The sequence below is a fragment of the Heterodontus francisci genome, chromosome 5 (genome assembly GCF_036365525.1).
Source record: "Heterodontus francisci isolate sHetFra1 chromosome 5, sHetFra1.hap1, whole genome shotgun sequence".
NCBI classification, from domain to species: Eukaryota; Metazoa; Chordata; class Chondrichthyes; order Heterodontiformes; family Heterodontidae; genus Heterodontus; species Heterodontus francisci.
Window position 1 is genome coordinate 155,675,333 of NC_090375.1, and position 23,109 is coordinate 155,698,441.

Genomic DNA, 23,109 nt, shown 5'->3' on the forward strand with positions numbered 1-23,109 from the left:
TGATGTCAGAAAGTCTTCATACAAACAGCAATAAACATTGGAATAGAGTTCAGAGATTAAGTGGTGGAGGCAAAAACCCTGGAACAATTAAACAATTGCATGCTCAGATTGGGGAAGTGGTAGTTGGATCATTCTGTCTGGATGAACTCATGGAGTGTCTATCTGAAGTTTATTTTGTCACTGCACAGGCTTTGTTAACTCTCTGACCTGTGACTGAGCATAACAGGCCAGAAACCTGTTCCAAGTCTTGGATACAAATGTGGTTGTTTTTCTGCTGTCACATGGTTCCAGAAATGCCTCCATCTATTTTCGTCTTTCACTGCACAGCAGTGATGCTGACACCTTCAGTTTAATTGGGAGGGGGAGAAGAGGGAGCTTGAAACTTTGACTCTTCCATTGATTTTTTAAAATTCATTCATGAGATGTGGGCACTGGTGGCTAGGCCAGTATTTATTGCCCATCCCTAATTGCCTTGAGAAGGTAGTGGTGAGCTGCCTTCTTGACCTGCTGCAGTCCATGTGGACAGTGCTGTTAGGAAGGGAGTTCCAGGATTTTGACCAAGCGGCAGTGAAGGAACGGTGTGTGGCTTGGAGGGGAACTTGCAGATGGTGGTGTTCCCATGCATCTGCTGCCCTTGTCCTTCTAGGTGGTAGAGGTTCCGGGTTTAGAAGGTGCTGTCTCAGGAGCCTTGGTGAATTGCTGCAGTGCATCTTGTGGATGGTACACACTGCTGCTGGTGATGGCAATATGACTCTTCTATTGATGGCAAGAAGAGTTTGTGCTTCTAGTACATGGTGTGTTGGTGCCATCTATGCTTTGCTTTCCACCTTCTCTATTACACATGCTAAGAGTTAAAATAACAGCAATGCCCCTTTTCTAAGTCTTGTTGAAATGTCAGAAAAAAGCAAATGCCGTGTCTCCATGAAGCTTCTTTCTTAATTTCTCAGGAACTCCAAATGGATCAACAAGCTAAGAAACATCTTCAGGATGAGTTTGAAGCAGCCCTGGAGGAGAAAGACCAACTTATTGGTGTTCTGCAGACACAGGTAGAACGGCACAGCATGGGCGTATTTTAATTCAATGGTAGATGATAACTAAACTGGTTAAAACGTTCTTGTAATCTTTGCAGGCAAATGATCTTGGTGTTCAGATTTGAATTGCTTGATTTACGCCCTTCATTTTTAAAGTCAGAAGCTACAGGCACGTAATAGGCCGGGTTTTGCGGTTCAAGTATTAACGAGCTTAACGATACTCACCATTATTTACGTGGAAATGGGACAGCAACTCCAGCAACCGCACATGCGCAATTAAACATGGAAATAGGTTTCTTTCCGAGTTGCTGTGCTCCTTCAAAAGCTGTGTGATAACAGTGACTTGCCAACTGACTCACCATTCAAATATATTAGCTGATAAATAAAAACTCAATTCTCCAGAAAAAGCACACTTTTAATGACTTGTTAAATCTCAATTACTGTCCTTTACGACACAGAAAATTAACCTACACAAGTGCGGCACCTCATTCTTTCAGATTTTAATTATTGGAGATTTTAAAAGTTATATGTTTTTATATTTTACTTTCTTTTATCTGTATCCAATTGCTTACCCTCTGTCGCTTTCCGTACCTGACTACATTGAATTCAAAATTCTAACTGATACTTCCTAGTTCAGACTCTGTGCTTCCCAGTAATGAATCTTCAATCTGATTGATTAAGGAGATACACAGTTGTTGTCTGCTCACATCGAATCACAGAATTGTTACAGTGCAAAAGGAGGTCAATCAGCCCATCATGTCTGCACCGGCTCTCCAGAAGAGCACTTCACTCAGTTCTAGTCCCCTGCCTTCTCCCCGTACCCCTGCACATTCTACCTTCTCATATAACAGTCTAATTCCCTTTCGAATGCTTCAATTGAACTTACCTCTACTACACTCTCAGGCAGTGCATTCCAGACCTTAACCACTCGCTACGTGAAAAAGTTTTCCCGCATGTCACTTTTGATTCTGTTACCAAATACTTCAAATCTGTGCCCTCTCATCCTTGGTCCTTTCACAATTGGGAACAGTTTCTCTCTATCTACTCTGTCCAGACCCGTCATGATTTTGAATGCCTCTATCAAATCACCTCTCAGCCTGTTGTTTAAGGATAACAGTACTACCTTCTCCAATCTAACTTCATAACTGAAATTCTTCATCCCTGGAACCATTTTCGTGCATCTTTTCTGTACTGTCTTCAATGCGCTCACGTCTTTCCTAAAGTGCGGCACCCAGAACTGGACGCAATACTCCAGCTGAGGCCGAACTAGTGTCTTACACAAGTTCAGCATAACTTTCTTGTTCTTGTACTCTATGCTGCTATTAATAAAGCCCAGGATACTCCTATGCTTTATTAACCGTCCTCTCAACCTGTCCTGCTGCCTTCAATGACTTATGCACATATACTCCCAGGTCCCTCTGCTCCTGCACCCCATTTAGAATTGTACCCTCTATTTTATATTATCTCTCCATGTTCTTCCTATCAAAATGAATCACTTTACATTTCTCCACATTAAACTTCATCTGCCACCTGACTGCCCATTCCACCAACTTGTCTGTGTCCTTTTGAAGTTCTGCATTATTCTCCTCAATTCACAATGCTTCCAAGTTTTGTATCATCCACAAACTTAGAAATTGTGCCCTGTACACAAAGGTGTAGGTCATTAATATATACCAGGAAAAGCAAGGGTCCTAATACTGAGCCCTGGGGAACTCCACTACAAACCTTGTTCCAGCTTGAGAAACTTCCATTAACCACTGCTCTTTGTTTCTTGTCACAGTCAATTCCGTATCCATGCTGCTACGTCCCTTTTATTCCATGAGTTATAACGTTGCTCAAGTCTGTTGTGTGGTGCTGTATCAAACGCCTTTTGAAAGTCCATATACACCACATCAACTGCATTGCCCTCATCAACCCTCTCTGTTACCTCCTCAAAAAAACTCCAAGGTTGTTAAACATAATTTTCCCTTCAGGAATCTATGCTGGCTTGCTTTAATTAACCCACATTTGTCCATGTGACTATTAATTTTGTCCCGAATTATTTTTTCCAGAAGTTTCCCCACCACCGAAGTTAAACTGGCTGACCTGTAGTTGTTGGGCTTAGCTTTACACCCCTTTTTGAACAAGGGTGTAACGTTTGCAGTTCTCCAGTCTTCTAGCCCCACCCCCGCGTCTAAGGAAGACTGAAAGATTATGGCCAGTACCTCGCAATTTCCACTCTCACTTCCCTCGGTATTCTTGGATGCATCTCATCCAGTCCTGGTGCTTCATCCACTTTAAGTACGGACAGCCTATCAAATGCTACTTTATCAATTTTAAACCCCTCTAGTGTCTGACTTACCTGCTCTTTCACCATTGCCTGCGTTGCATCTTCCTTGGTAAAGATGTCAGCTGTGCCCTCTGCCTCCATATTTAAATCCGCTTTATGGTCCCTGATAGGCCCGCTCCTCCTTTTACCACCCTTTTACTATTTATATCTCTATATATGTCCACCAAAGCTACTAAGTATCATCACCTCATTCCATGACAATATGAAAGGCACAATTCAGCATAGCGCCACCTCATCAGACCCCTTTCCTATCCTGAGTGGCGTGAAACAGGGCTGTGTTCTCGCACCCACACTGTTTTGGGATTTTCTTCTCCCTGCTGCTCTCACATGCGTTCAAGTCTTCAGAAGAAGGAATTTTCCTCCACACAAGATCAGGGGGCAGGTTGTTCAACCTTGTCCGTCTAAGAGCAAAGACAAAAGTACGGAAAGTCCTCATCAGGGAACTCCTCTTTGCTGACGATGCTGCTTTAGCATCTCACACTGAAGAGTGGCTGCAGAGTCTCATTGACAGGTTTGCGACGGTTCAAGAGTTCACCTACCTAGGCTCAACTATCACCAGTAACCTGTCTCTCGATGCAGAAATCAACAAGCGCATGGGAAAGGCTTCCACGGCTATGTCCAGACTGGCCAAGAGAGTGTGGGAAAATGGCGCACTGACACAGAACACAAAAGTCCGAGTGTATCAAGCCTGTGTCCTCAGTACCTTGCTCTACGGCAGCGAGGCCTGGACAACGTATGTCAGCCAAGAGCGACGTCTCAATTCATTCCATCTTTGCTGTCTCTGGAGAATACTTGGCATCAGGTGGCAGGACCGTATCTCCAACACAGAAGTCCTCGAGGCGGCCAACATCCCCAGCTTATACACACTACTGAGTCAGCGGCGCTTGAGATGGCTTGGCCATGTGAGCCGCATGGAAGATGGCAGGATCCCCAAAGACACATTGTACAGCGAGCTCGCCACTGTTATCAGACCCACCAGCCGTCCATGTCTCCACTTTAAAGACGTCTGCAAACGCGACATGAAGTCCTGTGACATTGATCACAAGTCGTGGGAGTCAGTTGCCAGCGATCGCCAGAACTGGCGGGCAGCCATAAAGGCGGGGCTAAAGTGTGGCGAGTGGAAGAGACTTAGCAGTTGGCAGGAAAAAAGACAGAAGCGCAAGGGGAGAGCCAACTGTGTAACAGCCCCAACTAACAATTTCTTCTGCAGCACCTGTGGAAGAGTCTGTCATTCTAATATTGGCCTTTATAGCCACTCCAGGTGCTGCTCCACAAACCACTGACCACCTCCAGGCGCTTACCCATTGTCTCTCGAGACAAGGAGGCCAAAGAAGAAGATCTCTATAGAAAACTTTGGGATTCCCTTTAATGTTAGCTGCCAGTCTCTTTTCATGCTCTCTCTTGGCTTTTCTTATTTGCTTTTTCACTTCTCCTCTAGACCTTGTATATCCTGCCTGTTCTCATTAGTATTTTCTACCTGGCATCTGTCATAAGCACACTTTTTCTTCATCTTAATCTCTACCTCTTTTGTCATCCAGGGAGCTCTGGATTTGTTTACCCTACCTTTCCCTTTCGAGGGAACGTACCTTGACTGTGCTCGAACTACCTTCTCTTTGAAGGTAGCCTATTGTTCAGCTACCATTTTTCCTGCCAACCTTTGACTCCAATTTATTAGCCCCAGCTCCATTTTTAACCCATTGAAGTTCACCTTCCCCCAGTTAATTATTTTACTCTGGATTGTTCTGTGTTGATTTCCGTAGTCAGCCTAAACCTTATGATACAATGATCACTGTCCCCTAAATGCTCTCCCATTGATACTTGATCCACTTGGCCCACCTCATTCCCAAGAACCAGGTCTAGCAGTGCCTCCTTTCTCGGACTAGCAATACCGTTGTAGAAAATTTTCCTGAACACACTCTAGAAACTTTTGCCCCTCACTGCCCTTTACACTACTATGATCCCAATCTGTTTGGATAATTAAAGTCCCATTATAAGTACCCTATAATTTTTGTACCCCTCTGTAATTTCCTTGCAAATGCATTCCTCCACATCCTTCCCACTATTTGGTGGCCGATAGATAACGCTGAGCAATGTAACTGCACCTTTTTTATTCCTTAGCTCCAGCCAAATAGATTCTGTCCTCGACCCTTCTGGGACATCCCTTTTCTCCAGCGTTGCAGTGCTCTCAATCAATACCGCCACCCCTCCCCCTTTTTCCTTTTCCAATCTTTGCTGAACACTTTGGATCCAGGAATATTTAACACCCAATCTTGCCCTTCTTTGAGCCAGGTCTCTGTTATAGCCACAAGATCATATTTCCACATGTCAATCTGCGCCTGTACTTCACCAATGTTATTAACCACACTCCGTGCATTCACATGCACATTAACCCTGATTCAGACATCATTACTTTCTCCCTTCCTTTGACCCCACTTAAAATCTTACTATTCCCTACTCTACTGCTGTCTATCTCAGTATTCTGTGCACCTTGGTATTCCTCTCTGATATTTGGTCCTGGTTCCCACACTCCTGACAAGTTAACAGTTTTGTTTCCCTCCAATCTGAGCTCCCTGTCAGTTTCCCATCCCCCTGCCAATCTAGTCTAAACCCTCTGCAACAGCGCTAGCAAATCTCCCTATGAGGATATTAATCCCAGTCCTGCTAAGGTGCAACCCGTCCATCTTGTGCAAGTCCCACCTGCCCAGAACCGGTCCCAATGCCTCAGGAATCTGATGCCCTCCTTCCCCCACCAGTTCTCCAGCCACACGTTCAATCGCTCAATTCTCCTATTCCTCTGCTCAAGTGGGACTGGGAGTAGTCTTGAGATTACTACGCTTGAGGTCCTGCTTTTTAATCTCCTTCCTAATTCCCTAAAATTTGCTTTCAGGACCTCATCCCCCTTCCCACCTATGTCGTTGGTGCCAATGTGGACCACCACCTCTGGCTGTTCATCCCCCCGAAGAATATCCTGTAGCCGCTCCGTGACATCCTTGACGCTGGCACCAGGGAGGCAACATATCATCCTGGAGTCGTGTCTACAGCCGCAGAAAGGCCTGTCTGTTACCCTAACTAACTAATCCCCCATCACTACTGCCCTTCCACTCCTCTTCCTCCTTTCCTGTGCAGCTGAGCCGCCTGTGGTGCTATAAACTTGGCTGTGACTGCACTCCTGTGAGAAACCATCACTGTCACCAATGGAAAACTCATTTGCCAACAAGATCATCTCAGGGGACTCCTGCCCTACCTGCCTGGTTCTCTTAGACTGTCTGGCAGTCACCCATTCCCTCTCTGCCTGCATGCTCTCAATCTGCGGTGCACTACTTCCCTAAATGCGCTATCCACGTAGTTCTCTGCCTCACGGATGCACCATAGTGACTCTAGCCGCTGTTCGAGTTCCGAAACCCAGATCTCAAGCTTGTGCAGCTGGTGACATTTCCTGCAGATGTGTTCGTCGAGGACAGATGTTGCATCCATGACTTCCCACATGCCGCAGGCTGTACCTTCCACTCGGCCGAGCTGCCCTGCCATACCTTAACTTTACAGACTGATTATTTTATGTGGTAAAATTGTTTACCAGTTACTCACCAACCAGCTCCTTCCGCTGCATGGAAGTAAGAACCACTGGAGGGTGAAGAAAAGTGGACAAAAGAGTACCTCCTCTCTCCTTCACCAAATTCCACACTCTGCTTGAAATCTTCATTCCTTTGCAGGCTGCACCTGGACCTCTGTATTTATACTTTTTGAAGCTGAAACTGCAGCAACCAGATTGGACTGGTTAGCTACTTAACTGATCAGCTACTCTGCAGTAGAGCTTGTTGATCCCTACATAAGGCTGGAAGAAACTTATTTCACTTTCTTAACTTACTTTATTTAGAAATTAAATACCAGTTAAATGCTAACTGCAGACCAGAATTTTAGAAAAGTATTGACACTTAAAATCCCCACTCACCAAACTTGTATCTCCACACTCTGCTTGCAAGCTGCACTCCATTTTTTCAACATAGGTCCCACATGTTCTGCAGAGGGCACTGCAGTGTTTGGCTCTGTAATTTGCATTAAATTCCAGTGGCAAGACCCATAGAAAGTCTGTGGGCTAGTGTAGCGAATGGCTGGAACTGATCATTTGCTGCTGAATGCAAAATCTGACCCATTATAGAGCTGATGTTGACTAATTGAGTACAGAAATTAACTTTTACATTTTTGTGTCTAATCGGATAGAAATGGAGGAATTCAATAACCATTAACTATGGTGTTCATATCTTGAAAGAGGTTTGCAAGTTTTTTTAGAACTTCAATGGTACATATGTTGACCTCAGTAGATGTTAGGTTTTATTGTTGATACTTAAATTTCAAGTTAACTGCAGCCTTTTTGATTCTTTAGTTGTTAGTGATGTTATTTCCATCATTTAAGGAAAAATGAAGACTTGCAGTAAAGTTTCTGTCTTGAAAAAATATACTTGCTAGATAATAGTGTTACGTGTCCATAAACAGATTTTACTTCTGTTTCTCACCTTACACTTAATGAAAATCTGAGTTAGCATCAGGATTTTTTGTTCATCAACATTTTGATACAATACATGTGTACATTAAGGAACTTATAAGCACTATTTCTTAATGGTAGTAAGTAAAGAATGTCATTTCCTTGTAACAAAGGTTGTAAGTAACTTTCCATACTGCATTTTTAAAAAGTTTTTGATTTGCATGCAAGGCCATGTTTGATAATCAGGTCTTTATCTGTGGCGTGTAGGGTTTCTGTGTGCCACAGACATTTATTTAGTTTAGTTCCACAATTGCTTCTTAACTGACCTCCAACTATGTTTGTTTTAATTCATATGGGGCAATAATTGTTACTTTCTTACTGTGAAATACTTTTTGTGATTACTGAATTTTTGAAGCTCTGTTCTATTATCTGGACCTTGATTCCCAGGGAAGAGCTTAAGGTGGCAGTTTGCACCCATATGCTACCGATGTTGCTCTTGACTGACTGCAGCAAACTGGAGGCTCCTCATTTAGATTCCGCAAAACCTAATTGCCACAAAGATAACCCGCTTTCTGCACCATCCTACAGCAGCTTGGCTAGGTTTAGAACCTTGAGCTAACGAGAGATTGGCCCAACATCTCTCCTGTCTATGGCATTGCATGTTGAGGCTGTAGTGTTTACCACCACTTCTACACCAAGTAATCTTGAGCTTGATTGTAACTGAATTGAAAAAAAATTCAGTTCTTGTAGTTTTACCTAAAATGTAAATCTGTTAACAGTCGGATCTTGTTGCAAATGTATTATCCTTAACCATGTATTTAAATGTTTTAATTTGCTTGTAGTTAGTTTGAGTTGCAAAGATGAATTTTGTACTCCAATTTATTCAACAAAGTACTGATTAATAAGTCTGGTACTTAACTTGGCATATGTTTTGTAGATCTGCAAAAATCTGGTCTATGACTTGAGCATCATTTTAATGTTCATTCAGCCACTATTGCAGGAGTAATCCTCACCACTTGCCTGGATGAGTGCAGCTCCAACGACAGTAAAGAAGCTCGACACCATCCAGGACAAAGCAGCTTGCTTGATAGGCACTCCATCCATCAACTTAAATGTTTACTCCCTCCACTACCAGAGCACAGTGGCAGTAGTGGGCACTATATGCAAGGTGCACTGTGGCAACTTGCTAAGCCTCCTTCGACAGTACCTTTCAAACCTGCGACCTTTACCACCTAGGAGGAAAAGGGCAGCAGACGCATGGGAACACCACCACCTGCAAGTTCCCCTGCAGGTCACACACCATCCTGACACACAAGAACACAAGAAATAGGAGCAGAAGTAGATCATATGGCCCATTGAGCCTGCTGCGCTATTCAGTACGATCATGGCTGATCTTGTCCTTCGATTCCACTTTCCTGCCCGCTCCCTAAATCCCTTGATTCCCTGCGAGACCAAAAATCTATCTATCCCAGCCTCAAATGTATTCAGCGATGGAACATCCATAACCCTCTGGGGTAGAGCATTCCAAAGATTCATAACCCTTTGAGTGAAGTAATTTCTCCTCATCAGTCCTAAATGATCAGCCCCTTATCCTGAGACTGTGCCTCCATGTTCTAGATTCCCCGACCAGTGAAAACAATCTCTCAGCTTCTACCCTATCAAGCCCTTTCAGAATTTTCTATGTCACAATTAGATCACCTCTGATTCTTCTGAACTCCAGAGAATATAGGCTGAATTTACTCAGCCTCTCATCATAGGACAACCCCCTCATCCCAGGGACCAATTTAGCAAATCTTTACTGCACTGCTTCCAGTGCAAGTATATCCTTTCTTAAATGTGAAGTCCAAAACTGCACACAGTATTCCAGGTGCGGTCTCGCCAAAGCCCTGTACAATTTTGGAAAGACTTCTTTATTCCTGTGCTCCAATCCCCTTGCAATAAAGGCCAATATGCCATTTGCTTCCCTAATAACCTGCTGCACCTGTAGCTTAACTTTGTGACTTAGAATTATTTTGCCGTTCCCTCGGTGCGCTGGGTCAAAAACCTAGAACTCCCTTTCAAACATCACTCTGGGTGTACCTACACCAGATGGACTGCAGCAGCTCAAGAAGGCGGCTCACCACCACCTTCTCAAGGGCAAATAGGAATGGGAAACAAATGGTGGCCTTGCCAGCGATGCTCACATCCCATGAAAGAATAAATAAAAAATCAGTATCAGTAGCACCAGAGTTTTCCTGGAAATTGGACTCCTCAAGGGGTGCATAACTTGGGATTGGAGAGAGTGGGGCACAGGGTTGCGCTGCGTGATCATTGATGTACCTCTTGCACTTGTTTTCACCCTCCTTTTCAAATTTACAGTTTCAGGCAATTGAATTAAATGGTACATTTCTATAGTGTACTATTCTGTTGAGTACAAAGACTGCAGGAGGATGGGCAATTTAACCAGGACACTGTCGTACAGGAGGCTATTCACTTGTGTGGAGTTAAACGTAATATGCTAGTTGTAGGGAATGCAATGGTAAGGGGCATTAGATACTGTTCTGTGCACCTGTGAGTAGGAATCCAGAAGGCTGTGTTGCCTGCAGAGTGCCAGAGTTAAGGATATCTCCTTGAGGCTATGAAGAACTTGGGAGTATGGGGGAGAGGATCCATTTGTCCACGTAGGAACCAATGGCATAGGTAAAACTTGGAATGGGGTTCTACTGAGGGAGGAGTTTGAGGAGCTCAGATCCCAGTTAATAAGCTGAGTCTCAAAGGTTATAATCTTTGGATAACTACCGGAGACATGTGCAAATTGATATAGGGCCAAACAAATCAGAGAGTTGAATGGATGACCCAGAGAGTGGTCTGGGAGACATGGGTTTTGACTCGTGTGTGGTCGATAGCGGGGTGTGGAAGTGGGGTTGGTGGGATTTGGGGTGGGAGGGTGGTGGTGGGATATGTCCTGGCACCAGTTCTGGTGAAAGAAGGAGTTCTTCGGTTGAGACAGACTCCACTTAAGCTGGGCTGGAACCAGTGTCTGAGCGAATCTAAAACCTAGGACTGTTGGTGGGGCTTTAAACTAAGAGGTTTGGTTTGGGTAGGGTGTGGTGAGGTTCAGTTGAGGGTAAATTTATAAACTTAAAGAGAAAAGTTAAGGCCATAGAGTGGTGAAGCAAAAACAAGAAATGCTGGATTCACTCAGCAGGTCTGGCAGCATCTGTGGAAAGAGAAGCAGAGTTAACGTTTCGGGTCAGTGACCCTTCTTCGGAACTGGTGTGGTGAAGCAATTTGGGTAAAGATGAGCCGAGTGTGACAGGAAGGAACAGAGTTTAATGGTAATAGTGCTTCAGTGACTAATATTCAAGTCAGGGAAAAATGGTATAACAGAAGATTTCTGTTATATGTTAAATGTGCCTTATCCGAATGCACAAAGCATTCGTAACAACATAGACAAATTAATGGCACAAACAACGATAAATGGGTTGTATGTAACAACCATCATAGAGACTAGTTGCACGGTGACCTAGGTTGGGAACTAAATAATCCAGGGTGCTTGATGTTTCGAGAAGACAGATGAATTGGAAGAGAGGGGTGGGTAGTTCTGAAAAAGGATGACCTAAGGACAGTAGTGGCGAAGGATCTTGTTATAAAGGATTAAGGAGTAGAATAAATCTGGGTGGAGATGAGAAATAACAAGGGGCAGAAAGCATTGGTGAGAGTAGTTTATAAGTCCCCTAATGTTAGCAATACTGTTGGACAGAGTATTAATCAAGTAATACGATGAGTTGTAACAAAGGTAGTGCAATAATCAGGGGTTGGGGTGGGGGGGGGGTGTGGGAACTTGAATCTTCATAAAGACTGAACAAATCATAGGCAGAAGTCATGTTGAGGATCAGTTCATATACTGCATTCGAGACAGCTTCCTGGAACAATACGTTGTCGTACCAACCATTAAACTGGGTATATTAAATCTTGTCTTGTGTAATAAGTCAGGGATCCCCGGGCGAAGAGTGATCATAATATCATAGAATTTCACATTGACTTCGACAGTGATGTACTTAAGTCCGAAATCAGAATCTTAATCTAAAATAAAAATAATTACTTAGGTATGAGGAGGGAGTTGGGCAAGGTAGATCGAAGGATCAGAATAAAAGTTAGTACAAAAGCAATGGAGAACATTTCCCCAAAAAATCATAATGCAAATAAATAACTCTACATGAAAAGTGATCGATCGGTGACCAACGCAAGAGGTTAAAAAAGTATTAAGTTAAAAGGTAAGGCTTATGGTAGTCCCAAGATGATCACTAAACCTGAGGATTAGGAGTTTCAGAAACTAGCAAAGGATGACAAGAAATTTATAGAGTGGCAAAATAGCATATGAGAGTGAAGTAGCAAGAAATTGCAGATTTTAAGAGCTTTTGGAAATGTGTAAAAAGGAAGAAAGTAACAAAAGAAAATGAATCCCTTGGAGGCTGACTGAGAAGAAATTATAATGGGGAATAAGGAAGTGATGGAGACTTGAAGCAAATCATTTGTGTTTGTCTTCACAGAAGACTCAAAAAAGAAATGCCAGAAATAGTGAGGAACCAAGGGTCAAATGAGAGTGAGGAAATTGAAATTATATTAGGAAAGAAAAAGTACTGGAGAAAATAATGGGGCTAAAATCTGACAAATCCCTTGGACCTAATGGCCTGCATCCTAGGGTTCCAAAAGAAGTGACTGCAGAGAGAGTGGATGCATTGGTTTTGATCTTCAAAAATTCCCTGGATTCTGCAGTGGTCCCAGTGGATTGAAAGGAAACAAATGTAACACTGCTACTCAAGAAAGGAGGCAGAGAGAAAATGGAACAACAGGCCGGTTAGCATGGCATCAGTTGTCGGGAAAATGTTGGAATCCATTATTAAGGAACTGCCTGGTAACAGGGCACTTAGAACATCATATAGTGAAACAAAGTCAACATGGTTTTATGAAATGGAAATCATGTTTGACAAATCTGTTTCAATTTTGTTAGTATGTAACTAGCAGGGTAGATAAAGGGGAACCACTGGATGTACTATGTTTGAATTTTCAAAGTCATTTGATAAGTTGTCACATGAAAGCTTGTTATACCAAAATGAGGACTCCTGGGGTTGGAGATAATGTATTCTCATGAATGGAGGATTGGTTAAAGGATATAAAACAGAGTTGGAATGAACGGCCATTTTTGGGTTGACAGGCTGTTGCTAGTGAACTGCAAGGATCACTACTGGGACCTCAGCTATTTACAATCTATATTATCAACTTAGATGAAAGGAACTAATTTAATGCATGCAAGCTTGCTGACGATACAAAGCTAGGTAGGAATGTAAGCTGTGAGAAGGGCACCAAGATTCTGCAAAGAAATATAGACAGTCAGTAAGCAGGTGGCAGATGACGTATACTGCGGGTAAATGTGTATTTGTTCACTTTGGAAGCAAGAAAAGAAAAACACAATATTTTTTAAATGGTGAGAAACTATTAAATGTTGGTATTCAGACAGACTTCCCTGTCCTTGTACATGAAACACAAAGTAAACGTGCAGGTACAGCAAACAATTAAGAAGGCAAATGTTATGTTGGCCTCTATTGTAAGGAGATTGAAGTAAAACAGTAATGAAGTTTTGCTGTAATTATACAAGGCTTTGGTGAGATTATACTGGAGAACTGTTCACATTTTTGGTCTCCGCACCGAAGGAACCGTACTTATTTGCCTTCGAGGTAGGGTGTAACCAAGGTTCACTGCATTGATTCCTGGCCTGAGAGATTTGTCCTGTGAGGCGAGAGAGAGTAAAGTTGGCCTATATTCAAAATCATTTAGAAGAATGAGAAGTGATCTCTTTGAAATATAAAATTCTGAGCAGCTTGATGTGGAAAGGCTGTTGCCCCTGGCTGGAGAGTCTCAAATTAGGAAGCATAGTCTTATGATAAGGGGTTGGCTGTTTCGGACTGGGGTGAGAAATTTCTTCACTTGGAGGGTTGTGACTCTTGGAAATTTCTACCCCAGAGGACTGTGGATGTTCTGTTGTTGAGTATATTCAAGGCTGGAATTGATAAGTTTTTGTATTCTTAAGGAAATCAAGGGGTGTGGGAATCAGGTGGGAAAGTGGAGTTGAGGCCACAGATCAGTTATAATCCTATTGAACAGCGGAATCGGTTTGAAGGACCCTACTGCCTACTCCTCCTATTTCTAGTGTTCTTACCATGGCCAGAAGTGCATTTCATTTTATTGACGTTAAGCATTTTACATCTGCAGGTGGCATTATTAAAGCAAAGGATGGTACTTGGCAGGATGAATGCGGATCTGCCTGAATCCACAGCTCAAGCATCTATGATGGAAAATACAGAAACAGTTGAGCAGAGCCTCGGCAATGAAGAAAATAGTACAGACAGCCCTGATGGATTGGGAGGTGATGTCTGTCATACAATTAACAAACTAAATTAACAAAAGGTTGGAGAAAAAAAGTTTTACTCATTACAGATGTACAAGCACTCAAAGGGAGAACTTTCACTAAAACATATGGGGCTAGAATCTACTGTAAAAATAGGGGCTTAGAGCCCTGATTTGTTAATTATACACAAATCAGACAGCAACTTCAGGCAAGGGCAAATGGCAGTTAAATATGAAAATCCAGAAGTTGCTGTCTGAAATGTTGCTTGAAAATGGTATCTCGCTGTCCAGCTTCTTCAAATATATTGAGCGGCCTGAAGTTCCCTGCACTTGTAGATGGGGGCAAAATTCAACACACAGTTTGGACTTGTCCATTGTGCAATGTTCTCTTTTAACGGTGTGTTAAGACTTAATTCCTGCACAACAACTTTTCTGGAACACTTAAAGGCCTTTATTAGCTGAGGCATAGAATATAAGAGCAGTGAGGTTATGATGGAGCTGTATACAATGCAAGTTCGGCCACAGCTAGAGTACTGTGTATAGTTCTGGTCGCCACACTATAGGAAGGATGTGATTGCACTGGAGAGTGTGCAGAGGAGATTCACCAGGATGTTGCATGGGTTGGAGCATTTCAACTATGAAGAGAGACTGGATAGACTAGGGCTGTTTTCCTTCGGGCAGAGAAGGCTGAGCGGGGACCTGATTGAGGTATACAAAATTATGAGGGGCATAGATAGGAAGAAACTTTTTCCCTTAGCCAATAATCAGGGGGCATAGATTTAAGGTAAGGGGCAGGAGGTTTAGAGGAAAATGTTTTCACCCAGAAGGTGGTTGGAATCTGGAACACACTGCCTGAAGGGGTGGTAGAGGCAGGAACCCTCACAACATTTAAGAAGTATTTTGATGAGCACTTGCATACAAGGCTACAGGCCAAGTGCAGGAAAATGGGATTAGAATAGATAGGCTTGATGGTCGGCGCGGACACGTTGAGCCGAAGGGCCTGTTTCTGTGCTGGATAACTCTATGACTCTATAAATGAACTTTTGCACGTGTGGATTCTCACTGCTTCAGCTTTTAACTGTTGCAGCTTTGAAAATATTATGATTTTGTTTTGCTTTTTCTATCTTTATTTTTCTCTCTCAAACCAATATTTTCCTCTTTATGTTCCTTCTGTACCTGGCTTGACATTGAATTCATTCTTCTATCTTACATTTCCTGGTTTAGACTGCACTATTCATGAACAGTTCTTCAGTCTGGTCAAAGAGGTACCGTTGATTGCCCTGTTCAGATAGATCCCAGATGTGCTTGGGATCTTTTTTCCAACGCCACAAGGTCAATTCCAGCAGTAGTAATTTCCTATCTATGCAGTTTTAAGATCTCGTGTTCTGCCATGCTTATTATTTACATGTTGATGAAAGCTACAATAGAATAGACTTGCCTTGGAGCATGGTGCAGACACAAAAATAAGCCTGATGTTCCTATCGGTAATTTCATTCCATGTTCCTGGTTAAACAGTTTTTTTGTGATGTGGATTAGCAAATCACATTGAATTGTAACAATCTCCTCAGTTGGGTGTAAATAAAAATGTGATGTCATGCTTTAACCCTCAAGAGTGCCAGTGTATGAGAAATCCTTGTATGCTTGGGCTGACTGACTTTCTAGGTTTATAACTGTCAATTTGAAATTGTTGAAACAGGAGACTTTTTAGATGGCTGTTTTGTGTTAGCAATAAGAGTTTAATGTGGGCACTTGAGGGAGTAATTGAAGTGAGTGAAGAAAAATGTTGGCAGCCCTCAGTCTCTGAAGTCTTAATTTTTCTCATATGCTAGAATAATTGTTTCTACTCTATACAGCTACTTATAAATATAGTTTGTGCAAGGATTGCTTTGAAGTTGTGTAATATTTCAGGTATTTTTGTAATGATAGCTAATGAAAGTACCTGGTTAGTTGATGTGAGGGACAAATTTTTAGTCCTGCAGGCCATTGCGAACTTGTTCAGTTCTGTATTTCAAAAATAAGTTTTAGTCAAGTGCGGTCAGTGGTAATGTTGACATTTCAATTTGATTTTTTTGTCAGTGATTGATTTGATAACGTCAGAACATTTCAATTGTTTGTGTCTGCGCTAACACTGGAAAGTTTTTGTTTATGTGCAAGTTGCATTGCAGTGTACATTGTTTTGCTAACAACTGTGTTATCATTGTTTGTCGTGCAGAAGGAGCTGGAGATGCTGCTAATTCCTTAACACTTCAAAAACGCGTGAAGAGGCAAGAAAATCTCCTACAGCGCTGCAAGGAGATGATTCACACATACAAAGAACGCTGCACTCAGATGGCCAGTGAAAAGGAAGCCCTACAAGAGCAACTAGATGAGCGCTATCAGGAGCTGGAGAAAATAAAGGTGACTTTAAAAACTGGTAGAGCCTTCTTGGTCTCTGGATTCCCTTTACAGTCCAACAACATGCACAATTTTTGCTAACAAGGACTGAAGTCCAAATACATTTTAATACAGAATATTTGTCTCATAACCGAAATTACTTCATTTTCTGAAAAACCTCTGTTAAACCTTCGGCCCTTTTACAAGTTGTTGGACAGTCAGGTCACAGCAAATTATAATAAAGTGTTGACGAGCACAAAAATTTCCAATCATCTAATTTTTAAAAAATGTGTTTGCTTCCTTACTTCAAAATGCACTGACTGGTGCTACAGTGTACCTCGAATGAGCTGCTGTCTGGCACGTTACCTGAGTCAACAAACTTTCTACCATCCAAGGCTGCTCAGCTCTTTACAAGTGCAATCTGCGGGCTACTCTTTTTTTTTTTGAAGTCATTGACTGAAATAATATATTGCTTGTCAGAATCATAACGACACAGAAGGAGGCCGTTTGGCCCATCGAGTCCATTCTGGCTCTCTGTCAGGTAATCCAATCAGTCCCACTCGCTGCGTAAAAAGGTTCTTCCTCATGTCCCACCAGCATCTCTTGTCCAAAACCTAAAATCTGTGTCCCCTAGTCCTTGTACCATCAGTTGATGGGAGCAACTTTTCTTTATTTACCTTTTAATCTAAACCTATCATAATCTTGTACACTAAAATAAAAGCAAAATACTGTGGATGTTGGAAATCTGAAATAAAAATAGAAAGTGCTGGAAATTCTCAGCAGCTCTGGCAGCATCAGATGAAAGGTCACTGACCTGCAATGTTAACTTTGTTTCTATCTCCACTAGAGGACCCCTGTTGCGGATCTGGGAGGGAGAGGAAGGGGTAAGGGCAGAAGTGCGGGAAATAGGTCTGATTTGGTTGAGGGCCCTGTCAATCTCAGTGGGGGAAACCTCGGTTGAGGAGAAAGGAAGACCTATCAGAAGCACTGTTGTGGAAGGTTGCACCATCAGAACAGATGCGACGGAAAAACTGGGAGAAGGGAACGGAGTCCTTGAAGGAAGGAATCAGGGTGTGAGGAAGTGTAGTCGAGGTAGCTGTGGGAGTTGGTGGGCTTATAATGAATATGAGTAGACCATCTATCTCCAGAAATGGAAACAGAGAAGTTGAGGAAGGGCAGGCAAGTGTCAGAGACCATGTGAAGGTAGAGAAGGATGGAAACTGGAAGCCAAGTTGAAGTTTTCCAGTTCCGGGCAAGAGCAGGAAACAGCACTGATGCAGTCATCAGTGTACTGGAAAAAGAGTTGGGGTTGGGGTCCTGAGTAGGACTGGAACCAGGAATGTTTGACATATCCCACAAGAAGACATGTGGGTACCCATAGCAACACCTCTTAGTGGAGGAAGTGAGTGGAGTTGAAGGAGAAGTTGTTCAGTGTGAGCAAAGGTTCAGCCAGGCATAGGCGGATAGTAGTGGATGGGGACTGGTTTGGGCCTCCGCTCAAGCAAGAAGCGGAGAGCCCTCAGGCTGTCCTGGTGGGGAATGGAGGTATAGAGAGATTGGACATCCAGTGAAGAGGAAGTGGTAACGGGCCAGGAAACTGGATATTGTTGAAATGACGTAGGGCATCACAAGAGTCTTGGATGTAGGTGGGTAAAGATTGGACAAGGGGAGAAAAAGTAGAGTCAAGATCGGAAGAAATAAGTTGAGGTAGGAACAGGCTGAAACAATGGGTCTACCAGGACAGTCTTGTTGATGGGTTTTGGGTAGAAGGTAGAAGCGCACTGTTTGGGGTTGCCTGACTATGAGGTGGAAAGGGAAGATCTCCAGAGTAGATTTAAGTCAGTGATGGCCCTGGAGACAGTGCCTTGATGTTCGTTGATGATCCAGGGGGAGGTAGGAGGAAATGTCTGAGAGTTGGCGCTGAGCCTTTGCTAGGGAGAGGTTGGTACGCCAGACAACACCAGCACCACCCTTGTTAGCAGGTTTGATCACAATGTTGGGGTTAGACCTGAGAGAACGGAGTGCGGCAAGTTCAAAGGAAGACAGGTTCGAGTGAGGGGAGCAGAGAAATTAAGATGGCCGATGTCACGCTGAAAGTTCTCAATGAAACGATCACAAGTGGCTAAGAGGCCAGAGAGAGGGGTCCAGGTGGAGGGAGAATACTGGAGGTGGGTGAATGTGTCCACTGGTTGGAGGGAGGCCTCCTGGCCAAAGAAGTGAGCCCGGAGGCGAAGGCGATGGAAGAAGAGCTCAACGTTGTGCCGAGTGCAAAATTCATTGAGGTGGGGGCGTAAGGGGATAAAGCAAAATCCATTGCCAAGTACAGATCGCTGAGCATCGGGGCGGGGTTTGTGGGGTAATGTCAGACGGTATTGTGAAAACACGGCAAGAGGTGAAATTAGAAGGAGGGATGGGGTCTACTTCTATATGCTGGCACCCATCCCCTAGCAATTTAAACCTCCCACAACCACGCTAGTCAATTTCCCTGCGAGGTCATTGGTCCTTGTTCTGTTGAGGTGCAACCATCCCTTTTGAAAAGGTGCCTCCTGCACCAGAACAGGTCCCAATGCACAAAGAATTTGAAACCCTCCTTCCTGCACCATGTCTCAAACCATGCATTGATCGTCGCATCTCTGTATTTCTACTCTTACTGGCGCCTGGCACTGGGAGTAATTCGGACATAACTACCTTCAAGGTCCTACTTTTTAACTTTCTCCGTAGTTGCTGAAAATCTGACTGTAGGGCCTCAATACCTACGCGCTTGATGTCATTGGTACGGAAATGCACCACAACTTCTGTCTCACTCCTTTCACCCTGCAGAACACTCTGCACCCTCTCGGTAATATTCGGGATTCACAATGACTGTTAAAGAAATACCTTTCTCTCCCTGACTATGGAATCTTCTATAACAACTGCATTTCACCTCTTTACTGTTCTCTCCTGTGCAGTCCCTTGCCCATTGGTGCCATGGTCTGGGAAGGACAGGCAAAAAGGAAAAGGAGGTGGTGTTGCACTGATAAGGGATGGAATCAATACATTAGTAAGGGAAGATCTCAGATTGGAAGAACAAAATGTGGAATCAGTTTGGGTGGAGCTAAGAAACAACAAAGGGAAGCAAACATTGTTGGCTGTTGTTTATAGGCCACCCAACAGTAGTGGTAGTGTGGGACGTGGTATATTAATCAAGAGATTGGAGAAGCATGTAGCATTGCTAATACAGTAATCATGGGTGATCTCAATCTGCATACAGACTGGGTAAACCTAATGAGCACTAATGCTGTGAAGGATGAGTTTCTGGAGTGTGTTAGGGATGGTTTTCGAGAGCAGTATGTTGAGGAACCGACTGGACAAGAGGCTATTTTAAATCTAGCATTCTGTAATGAGAAAGGGTTAATTAATCTTATTGTAAAAGAACCTTTAGGGATGAGTGATCATAATATGATAGAATTTTACATTACTTTTGAAAGTGAGGTAGTTCAATCTGATGCCAGGGTGTTCAAATTGAACAAAGGAAATTATGAAGCGATGAGGGGCAAATTGGCTGAGGTGAATTGGGAAAATGCATTAAAGGTATGACAGTGTATTGGCAATGAATAGTCTTGAAAGAATTATTACATGGTTTACAACAGTTATATATTCCTTCAAGGCACAAAAACCCCCAAAAGAAAAGGCAGTTACCCGTGGCTAAGAAAGGAAGTTAAGGATCATATAAAATTAAAGGAAAAGGCCTATAAAGTTGCCAGAAATAATAGTAAACCTGAGGAATGGGAGGATTTTAGAATACAGCAAAGGAGGACCAAGAAACTGATAAAGGGAGAATAGATTATGAATGAAAATGAGCAAAAAATATAAAAATGGACTGTTAAAGCTTCTATAGGTACGTAAAAAGGAAACGTTGGCTAAGACAAATGTGGGTGCATTAGAAAGTCAGGAGAATTTAGAATGAGGAATAAAGAAATGGCTGAGAAGCTAAATGTTTACTTTGTGTCTGTCTTCACTGAGAAAGAAATCTCCCTGCATTAGAGATCCAAGGGACTTGGGAGAATGAGGAATTGAAGGAAATTAGTATTAGTAAGAAGATTAAATGGTAAGAGATTAGAAAGTGTAGATGTACAAAGGGACCTGGGTGTCCTCGCCAATAAGTCACTGAAAGCTCACATGCAGGTGCAGCAAGCAATTAGGAAGGCTAATTGTATGTTAGCCTTTATCGCAAGAGGATTTGAGTTCAGGAGTAGTGAAGTCTTGCTTCAGTTGTATAGAGACTTGGTTAGACCACAGCTGGAGTACTGTGTACAGTTTTGATCCCCTTACCTTAGGAAGGATATAATTGTCACAGAGGGAGTGCAAGGAAGATTCACCAGCCTTGTTCCCGGGATGGCGGGATTGTCATATGAAGAGAGATTGGGGAAACTGGGCCTACGTTCTCTAGAATTTCAAAGAATGAGAGGTGATCTCATTGAAACCTATAAAATACTTAAAGGGATAGACAGGGTAGATGCAGCTAAGATGTTTCCCCTGGTTGGGGAGTCTAGAACCAGGGGACACAATTTTAAAATAAGAGGGAAGCCACTTAGGACAGAGATGAGGAGAAACTTCTTTACCGAGAGGGTTGTAAATGTTGGGAATTCTCTACCCCAGAGCGAGGACTGTGGAAGCTCAGTCATTGAGTATGTTTAAAGCAGAGATTGACAGATTTCTAAATACCAGTGACATAAAGGGATATGAGGATAGTGTGGGAAAAAGGCAATGAAGTGGATGATCAGCCATGATCATATTGAATGTTGGAGCAGGCTTGATGGTCTGAATGGCCTACTCCTATGGTCCTGTGTCTGGACTGCATGCCTTCAAGGTGTTGTCATTCCCAGCAGTCTCCAGTGCTGAGTACTGGTTTGAGAATGGCTCACACCCCAAAGACACCTGCACTTTCAGCCTCTTCCTACTCTTCTGGATTGCCACGTATTTACTGTCCTGAACTTGGACTGTCTGTGGGGTGGCCACCTCCTGGAGCGTAGGATGCAGGAAAATCTCATCCTTGAGGCTCTACAGTGATTTCAGTTGCCCCTCAAGCTCAGAGGCCCTGAGCTCGAGCTCAAGCAGCTGAGACACTTCCTACACATGGTCCTCCAAGACCCATGAAGTATCCTGAAAGTTCCCACATGGCGCAGGAATTGTAATAACAGATCTCGGATGCGCATCCATGATCTTAAAAAATGTATAACATTCCCTCTTTGAGAATCTATTTAGTATCTTGCTTAAAGATTAATTTTAGTTCATGCTTCTAGACCTGAGCTCTCGAGTCTCGCTGTCTTCCACTCCCTCCTTTGGCCTGCCACCTGTTTTTCTTAAAATACTAGACAGCACCTCTTCCCTCAGTGCACAAAATTCCCTCATACGCCAAATTCTTCAAGTTTAGCGCTCTGTCGAAGCATAACTTGGTAGAACTAGGCTATTTGTATAGCAGTTTAACTTCTTGTACAGCAGCAACTTACACTCTACAATGTATTGGATCGGTGGTTGGATGAAGAAGAAATTATAGGGATTCCAACCGTATTGTAGCTTTTCCTCCTACTGTACAATTCTCGCTGGTGTCCTGTCCAATATTGATTCCTCAATCAACATCACAAAAAAAATCCAGGTCATTTTCACATTGCTATTTGTGGGAGCTTACTGTGCGCAAATTGGCTGCTACATTTCCTACATTACAACGGTGCCTACACTTCAAAAGTACGTCATGGGCTGTAAACTGCTTTCAGATGTCTGGTGGTCGTGAAAAGCACTTTATAAACACAAGACTTTCTTTTAACAGACAGAAGAAATTTAGTATTATACATTTATCTTAAAAGAACTGAAAAACATTTTTGTTAGGCAATTTAGTATGTGAATGGAGCATAGATGCATTCAAGGGGAAGCTAGATGAGTACGTGAAGAAAGGAACAGATTCGGTTAGATGAGGTAGGGTGGGAGGAAGCTTGTGTGAAGCATGCACGCTGTCATAGACCTGTTGGCTGAATGGCCTATTTCAATGTTATAATTTCTATCTAATATAATGGACAGCAGATGGAAAATATCTTGACACAAAATGTTCATTTTCTTCAGGATCTGCACACTGCTGAAAAGACTAAACTTATAACACAGCTCCGAGATGCAAAGAATTTAATTGAACAGTTGGAGCAAGATAAGGTGAGCAATAGTTTAGTAAGGTGAGTGGTATGATATCTGGTTAATATCTGCAAGGAAGCAGGAGCAACTACATTTTGAAAGGTATGAATTGCTGCAGAGCTGACAGTTGATGTATTTCTGCGAAGTGCACTGATCACAGCTAGCACAAATTATTCCACTATTGATACTATAGTTTCATTGTTGGTTTCTTTCTCCTGATATAAATTAGGATGGAATGTGGGATATATTACACACAGTTAAAAGTTTTTTAGTGAATTTCAAAGTGAACTTTCTTACTAAACATAATACTACATACCCTGGAAATCTAAAAACCAAAACAGGAAATGCTC

The 23,109-nt window shown here is 42.8% G+C and overlaps 1 protein-coding gene across 1 annotated transcript in view; it reads left to right on the forward strand.

Annotated features, from left to right (window-relative positions):
* The window catches only part of LOC137370287 (golgin subfamily A member 4-like), a 282,307-nt gene that overhangs the window by 71,395 nt on the left and 187,803 nt on the right, over nucleotides 1-23,109 (forward strand). The window contains 4 exon segments of the mRNA XM_068032665.1: nucleotides 948-1,046; nucleotides 14,093-14,246; nucleotides 16,440-16,624; nucleotides 22,697-22,780. Coding sequence (XP_067888766.1) covers nucleotides 948-1,046; nucleotides 14,093-14,246; nucleotides 16,440-16,624; nucleotides 22,697-22,780 — 522 coding nt within the window.